General features: G+C 33.4%; 2 protein-coding genes across 4 annotated transcripts; both read right to left on the bottom strand.

The window, feature by feature from the left end:
• Positions 1–1,956: 1,956 nt before the first annotated feature.
• Positions 1,957–5,026, bottom strand: LOC145069758 (GDT1-like protein 3). Its single transcript, XM_079016706.1, has 9 exons — positions 4,716–5,026; positions 4,539–4,607; positions 3,753–3,893; positions 3,485–3,583; positions 3,290–3,362; positions 2,837–2,922; positions 2,667–2,750; positions 2,491–2,550; positions 1,957–2,284 (listed from the first exon to the last, which is right to left on the bottom strand). Exons 1-9 carry the CDS (start codon positions 4,791–4,793, stop codon positions 2,096–2,098), a joined length of 879 nt encoding a protein of 292 aa, XP_078872832.1. The 5' UTR covers positions 4,794–5,026; the 3' UTR covers positions 1,957–2,095.
• A 9,620-nt stretch (positions 5,027–14,646) lies between these two features.
• LOC145066457 (protein TIC 20-I, chloroplastic-like) lies at positions 14,647–17,983 on the bottom strand. 3 transcript variants are annotated; one of them, XM_079013714.1, is made up of 3 exons: positions 17,829–17,983; positions 17,061–17,257; positions 14,647–15,537 (listed from the first exon to the last, which is right to left on the bottom strand). In XM_079013714.1, exons 2-3 carry the CDS (start codon positions 17,233–17,235, stop codon positions 14,888–14,890), a joined length of 825 nt encoding a protein of 274 aa, XP_078869840.1. In that variant the 5' UTR covers positions 17,236–17,257; positions 17,829–17,983; the 3' UTR covers positions 14,647–14,887. The 3 variants fall into 3 exon arrangements, with proteins under 3 accessions (XP_078869840.1, XP_078869839.1, XP_078869841.1); XM_079013713.1 differs by having other exon boundaries at positions 17,812–17,967; XM_079013715.1 differs by having other exon boundaries at positions 14,647–15,534; positions 17,812–17,967.
• Positions 17,984–19,430: the final 1,447 nt, after the last annotated feature.

Raw genomic sequence — 19,430 nt, 5'->3', positions numbered from 1 at the left:
AGTTTTAGGCTATTAATGGGCTGGTTAGTGGTCTTCCTTTAGACCTAATGAGTGAGAGTCTGGACTTAGTTTCTAAATGGGTTAATTGTGGTTTTGGCTCAGAGTTAGAGGTCGGTGCGTAGCAGCAACATTTGTAGGGGTTGTTCATCATCCGAGGTGTACTTACCTTGAGTGGTAATTTATGTGTGGCCAAAGGGTATTATGTGTATGTGCTATGTATTGAGATATCCTATTATTTGTTCTGTGATATGCTTAATGTGTATTATATTGAGTTGTTGAGTTGAGGGACCAGATGGTCCACCTGAGTTGTGGGACCGAAGGTTCCCACTGAGACACATCGACCGGAGGGTCCTACAGAGTTATAGCCTCGAGTGGAAAATGTGTTGTATGTGGTATTTTGGGGAACTCACAAGCTTCGTGTTTACCGTGTTATGTGATATGTGTTTCAGGTTCTTCTCAGGATCACGGGAAGGCGTCGGCTCGATTGTACACACCAGAGAAAGAGTTATGTTTTGAGGATCCTGGATTATAAATCAAACAATTATGGGGTTGTTTTTGTAAATTAAATAAATGAGGGTTTTGTGAAATGTGTTATGAAAATTATGTGATTTTTAAAATGAAAATTTTGTTCGAAAATTTACGGTGTTACACATGAGCGTTGCACCATACTATCTAATGATAATTAACTAAATATTTGTGTGATGAAAGCCAAAGTCAACCATCTTTCTCTCATTGTTTTAAATCAAACTCTTTTTCTTGTTGGAATGTAGTTTCCAAGTTTTAGTATAAGTTAGTTTTCTTAGAACAATCAAAAAGATTAAACCCTCATTTTTATTTTTATTGTTGTTTTTCGAGCTTTTTTGCAAAGAGATTTTATCCATGGATTCGATCCATTTGTCATTCATTATACACTATCTAGTGTGCAATTTCCATGGTTTATTTGTTGGTCTCGACAACCACCATTAATCTTTCAAAAGAATAAATAATCATTAAAATAAAAATATATCTTTATTGGTATCTATTTGTAAGCAATTAGCATAGGTTAAGGAATATGAACCCAACAAGAAAATACGAACTTTGCAGCATAGCAAAGTTTGTTTGAAACATAATGAGTTCAAGATGTTATTCAATAAATTATAAAAGGTTGTTTGTCCATGAATTATCCAAGACTTTAAACAACATTATTACGTGCACAGTAAAATGCTAATGGTCTACCAGTAATATTCCAAATTATTCCAAAAAAAAAAAAAAAAATTACACATTCCATATAATCATTAAGTTCATTCGGTCCGACCATTGAATATGATACAAACGCTCACGCTAATGTGTTGTTATCTAAACTGAAATCTAAATTCAAATAAGAACCAAAAAGAGATGAACTGCAATGATTCTCATAGAAACGAAATGAAAGATCTCAGGTAGTTTTTTTTGCATAAGCAATTACAAATTCAACATAAACAAAAAGGTATCACCTCCAACTATAAATACTAAAGAAAAGGACAAAAGACTTGGATGAAGAAGTTAAACATTCCCTCCCCACTACCAGTGTTTCTTTCCCTCACTAAAAGGACAGAATTACCCAGGGACTGTCCCCTGTGGGTAAATGGGTTGATTTGGGCTTCTTCTTCTTCTTATGAGTGTAAACAAACATGAAGGAGTGGAGGCTTATCACAGTACTAATCGTTGCAAAACTGACGAATAGAGGTTAGACCGTTTACTGTCAATCATTCAGTGCAAAATAGAAACACTATTTGTTTATAGTTACAACACTCTCTCCAAACAAAGTAACATCATTTATCCAACATGAACATGTAATGAAGAAAAGAAGAAACAGGGCTTTAAACTACTTGACATTTAACTCATCATCGAGTTATATTACAAATAAAAGCTTTGGTACTATTGAATATCCATAGGAACACGACATAAAGTTTACATACAACTACAAGAAGCAAAAAAGAAAAGAAGTAAAACTGTATATATATATGTAGTTAAGAGTTTCTGGAAGATGATATCAACGATACATTGAACAAACATCACATAATTAAACTGGTCCTAAATAATGGATTATATATGATTTATGGCCTATGGTTACAACTTATAAAGGAGGATAGAAGTAGGATGACAAAGAAAAGCCAAGGAATAACAAACCACCAACTGTTGCAACCGTGCGTTGTGAGATTTTGGAGGCCAGCATGCTTCCACCAATCACTGCAACCGATGTACAGATCGTGTGCCCTATTATGGCCCCCACTGCAACCCCTACTGCATTTTTATGTGTTGCTAGCTGCACAAAAAAAAAACATAATTTACAATTAATCCACAACAACCGGATATTATGCCTATGGATGTTGTTTCTTTTTTTCATATATATATATATATATATATATATATATATATATATATATATATATATATATATATATATATATATATATATATATATATATATATATATATATATATATACAAAGAGAAGAAAGAAAATGTTACAGCTATTGTGGCTATTTGGCTCCGATCACCCCATTCCGCTAAAAATGTCAAAATAAATGACTGCAAGTGTAACCACATAAGAAAAAATCAGTCCAAATAATAAGTAAACATATGAGAGAGAGAGAGAGGAGCAGATTTAGTACACTGGAAGTAAACATACATATATACATACATACCTCTAAGAATATAGGAGTACAGAACCTAGAAAAGAATCGCCGGACACTTGTTTTCCCTTGTCCAGACTCCAGTTTCTCCTCCACCTTTTTTAAAATTTTAGAAGCATTAAAATAGGTTTCATTGGATGACTACTTTATGTTGTTTTGAGCAACAAAAAAAAAAAACATACTTCTTCCATCTCCTTCTTCTGGGATGCTTTTGAATTTGATCTCCAAGCAATATAAAGCAACCGCAACCCAAAAAAGGCATAAAGAACTGCATCATAAGAATAAAAAATTAGATTTATGTCTGAAAAAGTGTTGTATACATAAAGTCTGTTCTTTTCTGTACTAAATAAACTGTCTGAATGCGACTAAATGATGATTTTACCCTTTAACTACCAACAAAATTAATTCACAATGTTCATCACTTTTACCCATTAAGTCATTCTATCCAGATTAAGTAAAAAAGAAACAGCCATGCAAAGTTTGACAAAACTAAATGCTTAATCCATAAAGCTAATCAAGTCTAAAAGAAACATCACCTAAGTGTTAACTAAACTAAAAGTTGTTAAAAATATTACTGTTTATCAAATACAGATAATCAAATATCTAAACAAAAACACAGCAGATTAGAGGCATGCCTGTGGCAGCACTGTTTGTATGCTTCCTGGATATCAGGTTTGGAACAATCCTACCAAGCCCCGTTGAAAGTATCTATATAATAAACAAATAAATAAATACAAAAACAGAATCTCAGTGCATTTTCCTTCTTTTAAAAAAAAAAAAAAAAAAAAAACATTAGTAAGAAGAATACTGAAAGAAAAAAGACAGCATACCGTCATCACAAATAGAGCACTGAGTGCACCAGAGAGGACAATTGACTTTGGATGACGCATTGCCATGAGAGCTGCTATTATAAAAGTCTCATCTCCAATCTACAACATAAAATGGGACATTGGTTTTGTATCCTAAAAACAAATCTTTTTAAAATTTAAGCAACTAATTACCCACTCAACATAAACCACAAAACTAATACAGGTATATGGGAATTGGAAAAAAAAAAAAAAAAAAAAAAAAGGAAAAGATGGAGGAAAGAGCACAAACCTCACTGACAAGGATCATTGACAAACTAGCAAAAAATGCATCAAAAACACCAAGACCAGAATCCAAATTCAGTACAGCCACAGCCTTTGGATCAATCTTGTCACCACCTATCACATTGTTTTTTAGTGTGTCCACAACCACCTGTACAACAGAAATATATGTGTATATTTTTTTAAGTGGTATTTTAGCATTTGAGTACAATCTATCCAAATTGAGTACAGCCTTTATTAGATGTCATCTTCATAGATTTCTCCTTGATTGTGGTCCATATGATATGTTTTGCTCAACTTTGTGTTATTAAGGGATATTTCAGCATTTGATCTTTCGTCAAAGACTCTATGTGTCAAATCAAAGTTGCACCTTTTTATAGGGAAGGATGAAATGAATCATGAACAAGTTAACAGAGTGATTGCTCATAGAAGTAGAAAACAAGTGGAAAACTAATGACAGTGAAGAAGTAGAAGATGGAGGACCTAGCTACAGAGCAAGTAACTGATTTAATTATGCTTAAATCCATTCATTTGTTTACTCTTTATATGTAATTTCGTTAACAAAACTCAACTCCAAAAACTACTTGTGTTTTTTTGGGTAATTATATTTCTACAAAAACTATAATGAACTTTAGCTTCTCTTCACATGATTAAACGATCTAAAGGATAACCTAAAACCTCAACTAGCACAAAACCCATAGACAAAAACACAAATTATCCGCACTTCCACTACATTTCCCAATTTCCCAATAACAAATAGAATAGAAGAAAAGAAAACGAAAGAGAGAGTACTAACTTTACTACGCCGGCCCAGATCTATAGTGGATCCAGTTGCCTCTCCGTTATCATTGTCAACAAAAAGGTCCTGATGAAGTCCAAACCATAGTCAGATCAACGCTTGAACACAAAGTACCAAAAAAAACACATTTGAAGAAAGCATACGCTCCCACCTCACAAATCACAATAACAATACCTTAGCTGAAACGCGAGATGCAGCAAGGAAAACTAAAAGGCAGAGGAGGAACAGAGCGAAAGATGTACGCCTATTCATGATTTTCCCGATATGACGATCGGACTGGCGAAGATGTATGAAGTATCAGAGATCGTGTAAAGAAAGCAGCAGGGGAGGGGAGAGAGATAATCGTTGTTGTTCTTCGATTGCTGCCGCATGTCTAGCAATTTTCTTCACGGGATCATATCATAGATAGTATCATCGTTTCCATGGAAAAGAGAAAAAATGTGTGCGCGCGCGTGGGCCGCCGAGAAGTTCAATTGCGAGACACCGAGGAGATGGAAGCTTTCGTCACTTGTTTTGACAGCTTTAAAAGATATATCATAAATTGTCCCTCAACTATCAATCGTCTTGCATATTGGTCCTTACTCCAAAATACTTAACGTTTTTGGGTGGGATTAAAGTGACTATCCCTCAACTAGGGCTGTAAACGAACCAAACGAACACGAACGGGGCTTGTTCATATTCGTTCGTTTAAGTTAGTCGAACAAATGAACAAACACGAACGGATAAACAAACGAGTTTTCCTGTTCATGTTCGTTCGTTTAACAAATTGCATTGTTCATGTTCGTTCGTTTATGTTCGTGAACATGCTAAACGAACATAAACGAACAAAGATAAACAAACATAATTCGAGCATAAATAAACATTAATGAACATATAATATAGTAATATAATCAGATACAATAAACATATATGAACATAAAAGGAACTTATATGAACAAACAAAAACAAACGTAAACGAACAACATAAACGAACGTTCACAAACATAATTGAACAAACGAGATCATTGTTCATGTTCGTTCGTTTAACTAAACGAACGAGAATTTGTGTTCATGTTCGTTCATTAATTAAATAAACGAACATAAACGAACTTCCCGCCGAACGGTTCACGAATAGTTCGTTGAACGTTCAGTTCATTTAGAGCCCTACCCTCAACTAATTAATTATCATCTTCATATTACTTGCATATTACTCAAACCGACAAAATCATTAATGCCATCTATCATATAAATTTTTAATATTACGTCAATATCCTTACAAATATTAAAATTACATATACGTCCATGTCAAACTATAAAATTTACGTCTATATCTAAACTCATATTTTAATTAAGATTAAATCAATTTAATATTAAAAACTTATCTAAATATCAAACTATCACGTAATATTACTAAACTACCTTTTTATGCCTCACGAAATCTCTCTGTGTATATATTTCTGAAACTCCATCAACACATTTCTGAAACTCCATTAATGTTCGCTTTTTTTCGCTTCATCCTTATACAAACACAAGAGATTTGTTTATGTATGTCATTTGATGATCCTTATCTAACATCAAAAACCCAAAAATGCATAAAAGCCCATTTGACACACAAATATCAAATCCAATTGACTTTCTTTTTCTTATAGTTTTCTCTTAGTAAATTAAATATCAATTCCCGTTTATTAAAAAGAAAGCAAAATATAATTTATATAAATTTTATGTAATTTTTAGAATTGAAGAAATTCGAAAAGAAATAGAATTTGGTATTTAGATAATAAGTTAACGTAAGTAGGAGTTGATATTTAATTTATTAATTAAGAGAAAACTAAATAAGAAGAAAGTTAAATTAGATTTATGATGCGTTTAACTCTGAATGGTAACAAACAAAACACGTACATACACATCTTTGTATGTGTATCGATGATGAATCTAAAAGAAAAAGCAGAGCGTCAATGGAGTTTAAGAATCATATACAAAGAGACAAAGAAATGGTATTTTAGTAATATCATATGAAAGTTTGATTTTTAAATAATGTTTTTAATATTAAATTGATATAATCATAATTGAAATATAAGTTTGGATATAAATGTTAATTTTATAGATTTAAAAGGGTATGTACGTAATTTAAACATTTATAAGGATATTAAAGTAATATTAAAAGTTTACAAGGATATATATATATATATATATATATATATATATATATATATATATATATATATATATATATATGAAATTTAGCCTATTTTTATTTATGAAATGAAAATTTTAACTTCTAAAATATTCCAAATTTCATCTTAGATGGATTTTATTCATCGATTTTAAAGAAGAATAACAACACTTTATATCATCGAATTAAAAGGTTTTTACAGGGTCGGTCCGTTGATTTTGAGGGCCCGATGTGCAAAATAATTGGCCCCTATGTATTATATATATATATATATATATATATATATATATATATATATATATATATATATATATATATATATATATACACACACACACAACAAAAAAAAGTTAATATTAAGTTGTCAATATTATTATTAAAAAAAACAATGGTTCAATAGATTATCTTACATAGTTATACCAACATTCATAACGCATGAATTGTTAATAGAAAGAAATAAATAATCGCTACTAATTTAATTAGACTAATAGACTCAAAGCATTTAATTGTAATTTTTTAATGGAATAAAATACTTAGGTGATGATGTCAGTTAATTGTTATGACAAGTTGGGACTAATTCACTTGGCTAATATGGTGGTTCTAATCTAACTACTAACTAGGAGGTTTTGGGTTCAATCACAGACAGAAGATATATATATATATATATATATATATATATATATATATATATATATATATATATATATATATATATATATATATATATATTTCGTTCCAAAAAAAAGTTTAATTGTTGTGGGTGACGACAATTAAAAAGAATGGGAACTAATTTTTTTTTAAAAAAAAAAAAACCGTCTAATTTGATTGTTTAATGGACTAAATTACTTTAGAGCCTTATAAATTATAGTCAATCGGATGGGTAACGTATATTTAGGGAAAAAAATCTAATTAATTTAAGGACAAAAAAAAAAGGCAAATATGAATTTAAGTATTTAAAGGCGATATTGCTTCAAGAAATCAAAGGCAATACTAACTTTAACAAAATGTCAACAAAGTAAGGTGGTGCCTAGAAGGGTTAATATTATAAAAGCCCTAAATTTTTAACGCGTAATTGGAAAAAGTCCTGATATTTTTTTTATTATTGTTGTGGCCACAACTTTCTCGTAGAATTATCACTCTAGCACACTTAACGAGTTTCATGGTTAAGTTGGTTAACTTTTTTACAAAATTAGTCCTAAAAAGTTCAAATTTAGTCCATGAGGTTTGAAAAAAATTACACCACATGGTTTTTTAACTTTAATTTTCGTTTTTTGTATACTTTATTTATTTTCGGTTTTTTTTATAAATATATGTACATTTTTTATTTTCTTTTATATATACTTTATTTATTTTCATTTTTTAACTTTATTTTTCAACAATTTTTTTTAACATTTTTACCTTTTTTTTTCTATTTTTTAGTGTATATATAGAGTATATTAGAGTTTTTTTTTAGGTTTTTTCATATTTTTTTTCGTATTATATTTTATTTTTTTCACCTTTTTATTTTTTTATTTTTTTTTCTTATTTCTTTTCCAATTATTTGTTTTTTTTGTTTTTTTTTTTTGAATTTTTATCTTTTTATTGACATTTTTCAAAAAATATTAAATGTATTAATATATTAGAGTATATTACAATTTTGATAATTTATAGTTTTGTAATTGTTTTTTTATTTTTATTCAAGTAAATAAAGTAGTTATGTTTATATTTGCAATTTCGGTCCAACTTATTTTCTTTTTTTTCTTTAGTGCTATTATATTTATGTTACGAAAAAATGAAAATTAAAAAAAATAGTTTGTTTACTAAGAATTAGTGTTTCAATGTGTTATATAACTTGCAAATTAAATCATATTTCTATATGTGATATCAATAGATTAAATTCAAGATAATATTTTTCAATTTGATAATAGACTAAAAAAACAAAAAATAAATAATAATAGTCGATCTTTATTAAAAAAAAAACTTGTTATAGTAATTTATATTGAATTCAAGTTCGTTTACTTGAATCAAAATAAATAAAAACATTAGAAAAACCATAAACAACTAAAATAGGGGAAAAAATAGAAAACAAAAATTGTAATATGAAAAAACCTTTGAAAAAATATTAGAAAAACCATAAATAACAAAAAATAGAAAAAATAATATAATATAATACGAAAATAAATATGAAAAAACCTAAAAAAAACTCTAATATAATCTATATATACACTGAAAATAGAAAACAAAAGGTAAAAAGGTTAAAAAAAAATTGTTGAAAAACAAAGTTAAAAAATGAAAATAAATAAAGTATATATATATATAAAAAGAAAATAAAAAATGTACATATATTTATAAAAAAAAAAACCGAAAATAAATAAAGTATACAAAAAATGAAAAATAAAGTTAAAAAACCATGTGGTGTAATTATTTTCAAACCTCAGGGACTAAATTTGAAATTTTTATGACTAATTTTGCAAAAAAGTTAACCAACTTAACCATGAAACTGCGTTAAGTGGGCTAGAGTGATAATTTTGCGAGAAAGTTGTGGCCACAGCAATAATAAAAAAAATATCAGAGCTTTTTCCAATTACGCGTTAAAAATTTAGGGTTTTTATATTTTTTAACCCTGCCTAGAATCGAACCCCAGTGGCTTTGAATGAAACAAGATACAACGTCACTTGTTGCCAACTGAACCACAAGTTACATTTCTAGAATGTTGCGTAAACTAATATATATACACATATTAACTATATAATTTAACCAAAAATCATACCCTATTTTTTCCAGGGCCCTGTGCGGCTGCACACCCCGCACACCCTTAGGGTCAGCCCCGGCTCTTTTGTGTCATCTATGAGATATGGATTCGAATGCTAGTAGAATATGAAGATCACAAAACCACCATCAAGGTGGCCTAGTCGTGATTATGAAACATTCCAAAATAGAGTTGGTATGGATTTGACTTTTACAAGCATCAATCTTGGGTTAGCAGGTTGTTTAAAAAAATGAAAGTAACGAAAATTAGAATATTGTGGTGCACATGGGATAGGACCTTGCTAAATATATCGGGTACTTAAGAGGTTACTATGATTGGGGAACTAAGTGGTTAATAAAGAAACATCAAAAATAAGACAAATCACATCCAAGAAAAAACCTTTGTATTAGGCCGGACGGAACGGTATGCGGGGAGGGGTGCGGGAACACCGCACCGTTGGTGCGGGAAAGGGGGTGGGGTAGGGATGTCAGGTTCTCACTCTTCATGTTATTAGTCCGTTATTTTTTTATTTTGTTTTTTTTTTTTGCTTCAAACGGCTATATATATATATATATATATATATATATATATATATATATATATATATATATATATATATATATATATATATATATATCCTTTTTATTAAACTATAAATACCACAACATCCAGTCATTTTTTTAATCCATACCTTATAATTCTCTCCAAAAAATATTAATCAAAATGTCATCATCTTCATCATCCGATTCGACGGCTCTAGATGAGGCTAAGTTTATCGGTTCCGTCATGGCGAATACAGTTGCATACTATCAAAACCGACTAGGCAAAACATCACGTGCACGATCTAAACCCCGAAAGTCGCGGTTGCGTAGAAATCACAAAGCCGGACACGATCGTCTTATAGAAGATTACTTTAAAGATGACGTCATCTACGTTGTAAAGTTTTGACGTCGGTTCCGGATGAGGAAGGAACTATTCTTACATATTTGTTGGCGATCTGGAAGGTCGTTTTCCATACTTCCAATGGACAATTGATGCGAGGCGGATAAAAGGTTTCTCTCACATTCAAAAATGCACGGCTGCAATTCGTTAGTTAGCATATGGCATGGGCGCAGACAAATGGGACGAGTATTTTAGGATGTCAGAGCGTACCGTGTGGGAGTGTGTGTACAAGTTCTGCAAAGCAATACGTTTGGTTTACGGGCAATGATATTTGCGCAAACCAACTATCAACGATATCCACCAATTGTACACAATGCTTGAAGGCAAGCATGGATTCCCTGGAATGCTTGGTAGTATCGATTGCATGCATTGGGGTTGGTCATTACGCCCCAACGCATGGCGTGGTTAGTACATGATAGGCGACCACAAAGAGTCGATGATCGTTCTAGAGGCTATCGCATCACATGATCTTTGGATATGACATGCATTCTTTAGTCCAGCTGGTGCAAACAATGACATCAATGTGCTAAACTAGTCGCCGGTATTCAACGATATCTACCGGTATTCAACGACATCTACCTTGGAAAGTCGCACGATGTACCTTTTCAAGCAAATAGGGTAGCATATAAGCGTGGATACTATCTTACTGACGGTATATATCCTCCCTTGTCTGTTTTTGTGAAATCGTTTACATGTCCTAACGAACCGAAAAGGAAAAAGTTTAAAGAGGCGCAAGAGTCAGCAAGGAAGGATGTGGAGCGAACATTTGGTGTACGTAAGAGACGTTGACAAGTACTAGCAATCGGGGCAAGGTCATATGAAGTGAAAAGGTTACAGCACGTAATGTATGCATGTATCATATTTCATAATATGATTCTTGAAGACAAAGGAAGAGCGATATGTCGGTACAACGAAAATGAAGTTTTGCCAAATGTCGAAGGAGTAGTCGTTGGTAGACAAGAGTATAGGGTGAATAGAAGAGAAGTACACAATCGCGACATTCATCACACCCTCGTGCTGATTTAGTGGAGCACATTTATAGGGCTCATATTCAGCCCTCGAAAGAGTTTTCTCACGATGATGTGTTTGACGAATCAGACGAGGACTCTGATATGTTCGTCAAGAGCGAAGATTTCAATGACGAGAGTGACGTTCGGGAGAATGATGAAGACGATGAGGTGGATGACGAGGACAATGATTCCGAGTGACATATTTTGTTTTTTTTTTAAATTATGATATTAATTATGTTTTATATGTTGTGGGTTGTTTGATTTTTTGTTTGCGTTTTTTCTACTTATTTGAATATTAGGTTTAATGTAATTTTTTTTAATTAACGAAATGTTTTTTATTTTTAATAAAATATTATGTTTAGTATTAATTTAAAAATTATAAATCATAAAAAAATTAATTTTGCTTAAAAAGAAATTAAAAAAAAATAGTGACGGAAGCCCTTCCCACCCATTCCTTGGGTTTTAGGCGAGGGAAAGGAAAGCGAAGGAAATGGTGGTATGGTCCACAAAAAGTGAGTGAAGCTTCCCTCCCACTCCCTCCAGTCTTATCATTATCAAACCTCCCAACTGAGAACTTTTTTTATCCCATAGTAAAAATGATGTAAAATCCATTAGACCGGAAGGCGTGGGTGGGAAACTCCCCTCATTTTTTGTGGGTCACATTATCTTTTTCCTCACCTAAACCCAAGGTATGGGTGGGAAGCTTCTCTCACTATTTTTTTTTTAAATAAAATTAATTGATTTTTATGATTTATAATTTTTAAATTAATAACAACCAAAATTTTTAATTAAAAAGAAAATGCATTTCATTAATTAAAATAAAAATTACAATAAACCTACGATTTAAAAAAGTAGAAAATTAAAAAACACACACACACACACAAACAAAAAATCAAACAAACCAACAACAACCTATGGAAAGTATTTTTTCATAATTTTTTCCCTCTTCTTCATCACGAGCTCAAGAGTCGGTCGTAAAAGATGGTCGGTGTTTTCCATCAAGAACTTCATATCATCCATTTATTGTCTCTCTGTGCGCTCCTTTTTCCTTGCTTCTTCTTTTTCTTTGTCGAACGCCAAACGTTCAGGAAAATTAAGATTATATCGATTAAACGACGTTGTTATTTTCCACATTTCGTCAACGTCCATGCTGAAATCCGATGCACCCAAAGAAGTCCTTTTTCCCTTCCTCTTTGCTTTGTCCCTACCCATCGGTCAGACAATTTCTTCTAGCTCGAGTTCGTCCTCCTAATTTAAATCTAGACCGACCCAAGCATCAGAGGAAGTTGTGTAACCACTAGAGCCCGTTTTCGCTCGCTTTGATTGTTGTACTCCAAAAATAAAATATTGTTCGTATTTTTTCCACCTAGGACATCTAACCAATAATTTCCAACAATCGTGCCACTTGAATGGTTTTCCGACTTCCTCAAGGTAAAATTGTAAAGCTTCTTGAAGTATTTCTCCGTCGCCTTGGCCGCTTTTTCGTTGGGTTTTTAGGTTGTTATACAACCCGTTTATTTTTGAAACCCCCTTTGCTATTTCTCAAAACTTCGAATTCAGTTGGTGTTTCGTACGGTAGTCGTCATCTTTTTCTAGCTCCTCCTGAAACCGTTCTAAAATGTGAAACCAAAAATGCTCTCCCGGTTGTGCATTTCCCGTCTTCGAATCCTTAGAAATGTCAACTCAAGTTTGTACCAAAACTAGCTCTTCTTGTGGACGCCATGATGTCGGCTTTTGTCTTTCCGGTTGTGCGACGCCCTTGCGCGTTTGTTGTTTTCATTTGCGTCGTTGTGGGGGTGGTGTGGGTTGAGTTTCGGAAACCATCTTTTCTTCTTTCGAGAAATAGCAAAGGGGGAACGCGACAACCAAACCCCTCACCCTTTCCCCGCGCCACCCTTCCCACACCGACGGTGCAGTGTTCCACTGTGCGGGACTCTTCCCGCGGCCTTCCCCGCTCACCATTCCGTCCAGCCTAATAAAACGCATCGTTGGTAGCCGTTTTATGTAAATAATTTCATTTCTATTAATGTGTCCCATTTTTTATTTTCATGAATAGGTTAAAAGGGACCGGCCTCTAACCGGTTAAACCAATCTTTGATATGAGTGACCACATTATATAAAAAAAAAATATTAATTCCTTTGGTGTGTTACATAAGACATGGTATACATGATGGCCTTGTTCTACCTTTGACGTACATTGAATTGAACTAAGATATGATATCAAAATAAGATTCACAATTTTAACCTCATCCTAAAAGGTGGGACAAAATTTTTCAATATAGGGGATGCTTAATATGGTATGACATAATGCTATTGATAGTTTGATACCATACAAAGAAATTTAATCTTACATTGATGGCGTCTTAAAGCTCTTTCTAGTGGCGACCAAACAGATATATGACCATGATGCTCTAATCACCATATAAACAACTGTAATCCACCATTAACCACGTTTGAAGTTATACTTACTCAGACCAAACAAAATGATAATTCAAACTTAGAGAATTTTCAATCAAGTGAAAACTCCTACAACATGGTCTTTATATAGGTCAATTTAGGGATGAGCAAAAGGACCAAACCGGCCGGAACCGGGAACCGGCTTCGGCCAAAATCAAGAACCGAACCGGCCCGGCGGTTCTACCGGTTCCCGATTCCTACCGGTTCTTGTCGTGTCTTCAAATGTTTGAACCGGTCCTTGAAAAATAGCATCATACGGTTCCGGTTTTTGCCGGTTCTACCGGTTCCTGTTATATCAGTTCCGGTTCCTACCGGTTCCAAAAATCCACAAAAATAACGTCCCAGTCCCGGCCCAACCGGTTCCATCGGGTTCCGGTTCCGGTTCCCCGGTCCATATGCTCATCCCTAGGTCAATTGGTTGGTTTATAGACTATACAAAAGGACTCAACAATCAAAAGTTGTACAACTTCCAAACGTATTTGCAGGATGTTATTTCCCGGGTAAATTGCTGAAAAAAACAACAAACTTTACACCCTTTTTAGCAATATAGACAATGTACTTTATTTTTTACCCATAATAGCAATATAAATACATTTCTTACTGCATGCATTATAGCAACATACCTTGTCAACCCACACAATTTACATATTCCAGGAGAATAATTACAGGGATAATTTCGTCACAATAAACAGGGGAGGGCACAAGATTAAGTGGTCAAACATTGAGCTATGGTCTAGTTAAAATATTGAATTTTAAACAAGATTAAATCTAGTAAGTGATATGGTGTGTCTTATTGAGTTAATAGAAAATGGCAACTTAATAGGAAAAAGACGCTTTCCACCTTACCTTTTCCTTCCATTTTGTCAAATATCTGTTAAACATCATTTATCCAAAAGAGAAAAGACACGTAAATGAAAAAAGAGGATTACATAAACGAAGAGATACAAGGATGGATGGATGTAATGCAACATAGCACAATCTGCGAGCTTAATGGCCTAAAAAGACCAAAAAGAGAGAGGGAGAGAGAATAATAATAATAAACAACATGCAGCTTGGCTTATTCATAAGGGATTTGGATATAAGCGGCATCAGACACAAAGGGGACATCAGCATACATTCCAGCAAGAGCACAGCGAACACACTCCAAAACCGTAAACAGGAAAGCAAACGCGAATGCGGTCCAAAAATGCATCCCGATCTTACCCCAATACCAGGCGGTAGGCAACCACCGCCATATGGTTCCGGTCACCTGAAGCGCAATCTCCAACAGCATCCCCGACACCACATGAAACCGGATAAAGTGGGGCCACTCTTTTCTTCTAACAATTGCCAGATACGCGATTATGAAATACGCGATCAAGAACCAGCTCGGTAGGCCCCCGAGGGCGCTCAGAAAAGGGTAAGTTAGGAACTCGAAATCTTCGAGAAAAGGGTGAAGGTGATACGCGGTTTCTGCGTACATCCATGTTTCATGGAGCGGCATTAGGTAAGGCAGGCATGCTAAGGATCTCCAGTACCATTTTGGTTTTTTCTCCATTGGGGGGAATTTGTAGCTCAACGGTGTCGTGTCCTTTGATGCTTTTGGAGATATGGTGGAGTAGCGCTTTCCTTTTGGTTTTGTTTTTGGAGATAAGTTGGTTGGTGTCAAGTGGCTTACATCTCCACCAGATGATGCGGCTGACAGATGAACAAATGGACTGCCTCCTGCTGTTACAAAGATGACAAAAAAGGATTAGAGGAGAAGAAAAGAAACTTACAAAAAAGTAATGATTCAGAGGTACTATGGGCTTCAGTATATTACTCAAACATAGACCGTTACACTTCTTAGTTAGCCCTAAGGGTAATAACTCAATAAGTAGTAGTTATGTAATAAAAGATTTGGTGAGGGGGCAATTTGGTAACTCTCCTGGTTAGGTTGGTTTAGGTTTAGCTTATATACAAGTTTGGGTGGAGTTGGTCATCATATTTTGAGTCTATACAGTGAGAATCAATCTCTAGCCACTTAAAAGCTAATTTTCCATTTGTAGCCCTTTGTTTCCTAGATTCAATCCAAACTGTATCATAGACTACTTAAAACTACATGATTTCAAACATAAAACAAAAGGGTTATATGCAAGAATTAGCAACATATTTTATTCATTTGTTTATTATAGCAATCTACTTTCATTTCTCCTTGTCACAACATTGTACTATAAAAAATCTACTGAAATTATAACAATTCCATTCACGTATCAAGAATTTTTAAAATTTCAGAAGTACAATGTCCTGAAAAGAAAAAAAAATTGAAAGTGCACTGTTATAATTGGGGTAGATTTTTCAAGTAAACCACCTCATTAAAAAAAATGTTGGAAGTACAATGTTGTGGTAGAATGAAATGATAGCAAGATGCTATGTTGATATTTCTTACATTTAACCTTAACAAGAAAGAGTCTTTACTTTTGTGGTTTCATTTTACTCAAAAGTACATGATCATGAACATAAATAAGGAGAGACTTTATGATAACTCCAAGCATCCAAAGAAATATAAAAAGAAAACAGAAGCAAATTGTGTGTGAAACCTAGAGTTCAACTCCCAAGTAAATGTCCCAATTTTCTTTGTGAATAAAACACCATCTCTAATATGTCTGTGCCATAATCAGTTTAAATAAGGTCATCTTGAAGATCACATCTAACAGAATATGCATAAGATCATAAAGCAATCATGCATTAAATCTGAAGAATGTTGAAAATGTCCAACTCTTTCCAGAAGTACAGTTTTCCAGAAGAAGAAGACTTCCAAAGAGAGATTGATTCCAGGGTCTTTTGAAGGAATCTGGAAAATGCAACTCTGAAGATGATGTCTCTGGAACACCAAACTCTAAAAGTTTTCATGAAATGTAACTGTATAGTACACATGTCACTTTCTTATTTGTTAGGGCTTAACCAACATGGCTGACACGTCCTATAAATTGTGAGCTCTTATTTACATACATCTTGTACATATTCTCATTACAAGCACTCAATGTAAATCTGTCTAGTAAACTCTCTGTGATAATCAAGCATTAGGGCCCTGTTCAACACTAATTCATTGGGTATTGTATTTGTGTGTTCTTGATAATTCTTAGCCTGATTCCGCAAGTGACTATTAATCTGGGAACTCTCAATATGATCTAATTAGTCTGATATAACAAACATGGAGGCACTCATTCAAACTTTAAAGACAAATTAAAGTAGCTTGAGAACGCACAAACCTTGCAAACAGAAAAATCCTGTCGCCTGATGAGATCTCAAAGAACTTCTAACCCTAGAAATTGAGAGTGTATATGGATGCAGAACACATTCAGACATTGACTTCAATGGTTTGGTCTTACATGCCTTGTAGTTCGTCCACTGCCCCCCATATAGGGAGTGACCATTTAAAATCATATTGGGAGACCTTGGTCCAGACCTATACAAAAAACAACAACGTATGTTCCAAGTTCACATTAGGAGTAAGTAAGTAACAAAAGCTAGAGAAGATCACATTAACCTACCCCATATTCATTTGCATAGACACATTAGAAGCTACAGTATTGGAAGATCAATTAGATTCAATTCCGACTAAAGAACTACATTGCAACTTTGTTTTGCACAAAGTGTTGTTATTTTAATAAATTTTGCAGACTGCAATGACTATTGAATTCAGTAACTGCTACAACGTAGAATGTAACAAACATTTTAGGGCTCATAGCTCATATCTTTTTTCTCAAAATGAGCTAAAATATGAAGTATGAAAGTTCAAAGACACCCAAATAGGCAAATAGATGGACGCTTTAGCATTTAACAAAACTTTTTTCGATTATTGCTTCCATCGATTATATTTGCTCGTTGAGTAACCCATTCAAACGTTGAACAAAGGCGAGACAACTAAAACATAAACAAACACGAAAATTTCCTAGGCAGAGCTACTCATACTTAAAATATAACTAAAAACAAATTGACAAGTGATGGAGTACTGCGAACCAATTAACGAAATTCACCAGCTGAATGTCTTCTTCAGCGGCAACAACGGTTGATTGATGGGCGACTGCGATCACGAACGATGGTGCACTGCCTCGTCTCCGAGTAGGGCTGAGGGTTTTACATAGAGAGGATAATGCACCGGAGCAGTTTTATCGTCAGGCATTTCCGAGTATTTACGGAAAGCACCCTGTAAATTTGGGTCAGGATAACATTAGTTAACGGTGATAGGTAACGGAATTAACACTAAAAGAACCGAAAATGGATCACAAATCACCTATTTAACATATAAAATTGCAAAAATAGTCATTGGTTTATATTTTCTATGGTTACTGTCTAAAAAATTTGCATTTATACTGATGGTCTAAATTTAAATATTTTTTTTGGTGATTTTAGTCTTTCAATGTAATAATAGTTACCATAAAAGGTAACTTTATGCACCTAAGGGGTGTAAAAAAAAACTCGAACTTGGTTAACGTGAATCTCAAATCGAATAAGATAATTAAGGTTGGATTTAATAGGGTCTCTCTCAATACTTGATATCTACTTGGAGTTTGTAGATATGGGTTCACATAGTTGTAAACCAAAATGTATTTTTTAAAAATATAACCGTTCGCCTAATGACTATCATATACAGTCATTTTGAATGTCTTAAAATTCAAAACACCCAAAAATCAGTGAACATTCGGTATATTGGATGTAAAGTTGCACAAGATATTGGAATTAAGTAATCATCAAATAACATTATATTATAAATGACTATTACGTAGGTAATGTCAACGAAACATAATTATATTGTATCTCACTCAAACCACGCTGGGTAAATGGATGTATCAGCCATGTTACTCCAATCATATGCATTTGTGCTAAAAGTTATAGGCATAAACGTCCACTGAGCATCATCCGGTCTACGCTCTGTAACGCCCCAAATTTTAAACCAAAATTTTCATTTAAAATTTAAAAACATTTGTTCCAACTACAACTTCTAAGATCTAGTAAAACCATTTAATTCAAAACATTTATCAGAGTATAGTCATAAGAGTTATTTAGTGCGTAAAAATCTTCAGTGAATGCGATACAATCAATTCGCACCTTTTCTTCGATATAAGAAAATCTTAAACAATTTAAACATAAAACTGTAAACACAAAGTTTAGTGAGTTCCCCAATATACCACATACAACCATGCATAAAGTAACGAATTTATTTCAACCCCAAGTGAAAGTCGTGGGCCAAATCATAGTCTAACAATTACTTTGTGTCATGGGCCATATTCTGGTCTTTCATACAATTGTCAGGGACCAAATCTTGGTCTTTCATACAACTGTCAGGAGCCAAATCATGGTCTTTCATACAGTCTATGAAAGAGTCACAAAGACAACTATCATCAAATGTCCTACATGGTATAGTGAGAAGACTCACCTCGTAGTCAGAGTAAACTAACACCACAACTCCCAAAAGATGTAAAGACTGGTCCTACATGCCACCTAAACATCAATAAGAGGTCAAACCTTAGTCTACCATCTAAAACCACTCAATTGACCACAAGTCAGCCGAGTCAAAAATCAACAGGACAAAGTCAACGATCAGCCAACGCGTCATGGATGAAACCCGCCATCGCGTT

This window comes from Lactuca serriola, chromosome 8, assembly GCF_051521515.1.
Source record: "Lactuca serriola cultivar US96UC23 chromosome 8, Lser_US96UC23_V15, whole genome shotgun sequence".
NCBI lineage: Eukaryota > Viridiplantae > Streptophyta > Magnoliopsida > Asterales > Asteraceae > Lactuca > Lactuca serriola.
This window is presented reverse-complemented; position numbering and strand designations above follow the sequence as displayed.

Bases quoted from the DNA above. Each gene is read 5' to 3' on its own strand.
- LOC145066457 (XM_079013714.1), bottom strand. From the start codon at position 17,235: ATGATTTTAAATGGTCACTCCCTATATGGGGGGCAGTGGACGAACTAC. The intron at 15,538-17,060 runs GTTTGTGCGTTC...TCTTTGTAACAG, and splicing joins AGGATTTTTCTGTTTGCAAG to CAGGAGGCAGTCCATTTGTT.
- LOC145069758 (XM_079016706.1), bottom strand. From the start codon at position 4,793: ATGAATAGGCGTACATCTTTCGCTCTGTTCCTCCTCTGCCTTTTAGTT. The intron at 3,894-4,538 runs GTTAGTACTCTC...TCTGTTGTACAG, and splicing joins ATCTGGGCCGGCGTAGTAAA to GTGGTTGTGGACACACTAAA. The intron at 2,551-2,666 runs GTATGTATGTAT...TTACACTTGCAG, and splicing joins GTACTCCTATATTCTTAGAG to TCATTTATTTTGACATTTTT.